This window comes from Aplysia californica, unplaced genomic scaffold, assembly GCF_000002075.1.
Source record: "Aplysia californica isolate F4 #8 unplaced genomic scaffold, AplCal3.0 scaffold01568, whole genome shotgun sequence".
Taxonomy (NCBI): domain Eukaryota; kingdom Metazoa; phylum Mollusca; class Gastropoda; order Aplysiida; family Aplysiidae; genus Aplysia; species Aplysia californica.
Window position 1 is genome coordinate 28,892 of NW_004798838.1, and position 2,500 is coordinate 31,391.

A 2,500-nucleotide genomic window follows, 5' to 3' on the forward strand; every position below is an offset into this window, starting at 1 on the left:
ATACTCACATTCATACTCACACTCAATATCCCACACTCCCACACATACACATTCACTCACATGTTACTACTCTTACACGCATACACATATACTTACACCCCCCCCCCCCTCCACACACACACACACACACACACACACACACACTCACATACACACACACACGAGCGCGCACACACGCAAGTGCATACTCTCATACACTAACAAACTCACACTGTCTTACACATTCATTCGCACAGTTTCGCAGACATTCTCACACATACATGCACACACTTACACACTTACATGATACACCTACACACTCACACAGTCATTCATTCGCTCACACTCACACCCTAAACTTTCTAAACTTAGTTTCAATTTAGGAGAAAGAGACACACAAAAAACAAATAACAGTCCTGTACGTTTGTTTGTGTTTGTGTTTGTTAGTCTGTTATTTTAAAGGATAAACACAACGACCCAATAACGTGAGTGCTCTGGTGTTGTTTGCTCCTTCTTTTCTACCAAACGCCTGTCGTATTCGTCCCTCCTTCTCCTTTTCTTTGTATATCATCGTCCTTATCTCTCCTCCTTTTCTTTGTAGCCTATGTCACTCTCTAGTAACAACACCTCTACAAATCCGCAATCTTCTGATCTATTTGTGTCGAAAGTGCCGTAAAACTCAAAATAAAACTGAACTAAACAAGAAAAAAACCGATGTGTTTTTTAAAATGTGTATAAGTTCCAGGCAAGATAGCACAGCCTGTGTAGTATGTTTGGTTACACGGAGGAAACGGAAGCAGAAATACGCGAAAACCATCAATTGTGTATGGTTGTTTGTTAGTTTGTTTGTTTGCTTGCTGTTTGTTTGTTTGTTTGTTTGTTTTAATAACAAAAAGTTAAAGGTTAGCAATTTGACTCTGGCACTTTTATTAAGATTGTTATATAAGAAAATAATTCCTGTGATTTAATCATTTAATGATTTAATTGGAAATATGCTGTAGTCTTCTGTTAGGAATATAGTTCTTGTGCTTTGATTAGGGTCAGGATCAGGGGAGAAAAAGTGCTAACATTTTTGTATTTCGTTATAAATATGATAGATTTTGTTTCAATAAGGGTTAGGAAAATGAATCTTGTGTTTTTGCTTATGGTTAGGATATTAAACAAAATGTTGTGTTCTGGATTTCTGTTAGGGTCAGAAATATAGAAAATGTGTTTTGATTAGGATTAGTATTAGTAATAGATCTAAGTGTTGGATAAGTAGGTTTAGAATTATAGGAACAGCAACTGAATTGGTATTCGTTATGGGAATATAACAGATTTAGAAGTATAGTGACTTGGTGAATGTGTCAGAGAGTATAGTGACTTGGTGAATGTGTCAGAGAGTATAGTGGTTTTGTGAATGTGTCAGAGAGTATAGTGGCTTTGTGAATATGTCAGAGAGTATAGTGTGTCAGAGAGTATAGTGTGTCAGAGGGTATAGTGACTTTGTGAATGTGTCAAAGAGTATAGTGACTTTGTGAATGTGTCAAAGAGTATAGTGACTTTGTGAATGTGTCAAAGAGTATAGTGGCTTTGTGAATGTGTCAGAGAGTATAGTGACTTGGTGAATGTGTCAGAGAGTATAGTGGCTTTGTGAATGTGTCAGAGAGTATAGTGACTTGGTGAATGTGTCAGAGAGTATAGTGGCTTTGTGAATGTGTCAGAGAGTATAGTGGCTTGGTGAATGTGTCAGAGAGTATAGTGGCTTTGTGAATGTGTCAGAGAGTATAGTGGCTTTGTAAATGTGTCAGAGAGTATAGTGGCTTTGTGTCTTGTTTACTTACAGAGTGGGGACCAGCTGGGATCAGGGTCAATTCTGTCAGGTGAGAAAACAGCAGGTACACACACACACACACACACACACACACACACACACACACACACACCCACACACGCACACCCACAGACACACGCACACACACAGACTCACATACATACACACAGACACACGCACACCCACAGACACACGCACACACACAAACACACGCACACAGACACACACACACACACGTACACACATTTTGTATACATAATGGCATATACACATGCACACAGATATATATTTATATTATGTATAATATGTATCTTGAAGTCACTGGTTTCATCGTCCATTAAATCATCGATCTGATCATTGGTCAAATGATATTTTGATAATTCATTATTGTTTAAATCGTCAATGGTTAAATCGTCTACGGTTAAAACATCTTTGGTTTTTCGTTTTCTTTTTGTTGTTTTGTTTAGGTTTTTTTGTGTTGTGTTGTTTGTTCGGGGTTGTTGGTATTTTTTGGTCTTTTATTTTATTTTTGGTCTTGGGTTTTTGTTTTTGGTGAGGGGTTGGTAAGAGTTTTACGGCGCTCGCAATTGCATAAGGTCATAATTTGATCACAAGGGACACACCAAACATTTTCAGTTGGTAGGAAATTTTGAATTTTGCCCGGGTAGCGGCCGAAGCCTACTTGTATCGATTTGGGACCACTAAGGG

General features: G+C 38.1%; 1 protein-coding gene across 1 annotated transcript in view; it reads left to right on the plus strand.

The window, feature by feature from the left end:
• Window positions 1-2,500, plus strand: part of LOC101853220 (uncharacterized oxidoreductase TM_0325) — a gene marked incomplete in the record, with an annotated part of 11,964 nt that overhangs the window by 6,198 nt on the left and 3,266 nt on the right. The window contains 1 exon segment of the mRNA XM_005113034.3: window positions 1,805-1,841. Within this exon segment, the coding sequence (XP_005113091.2) occupies window positions 1,805-1,841 (37 nt within the window).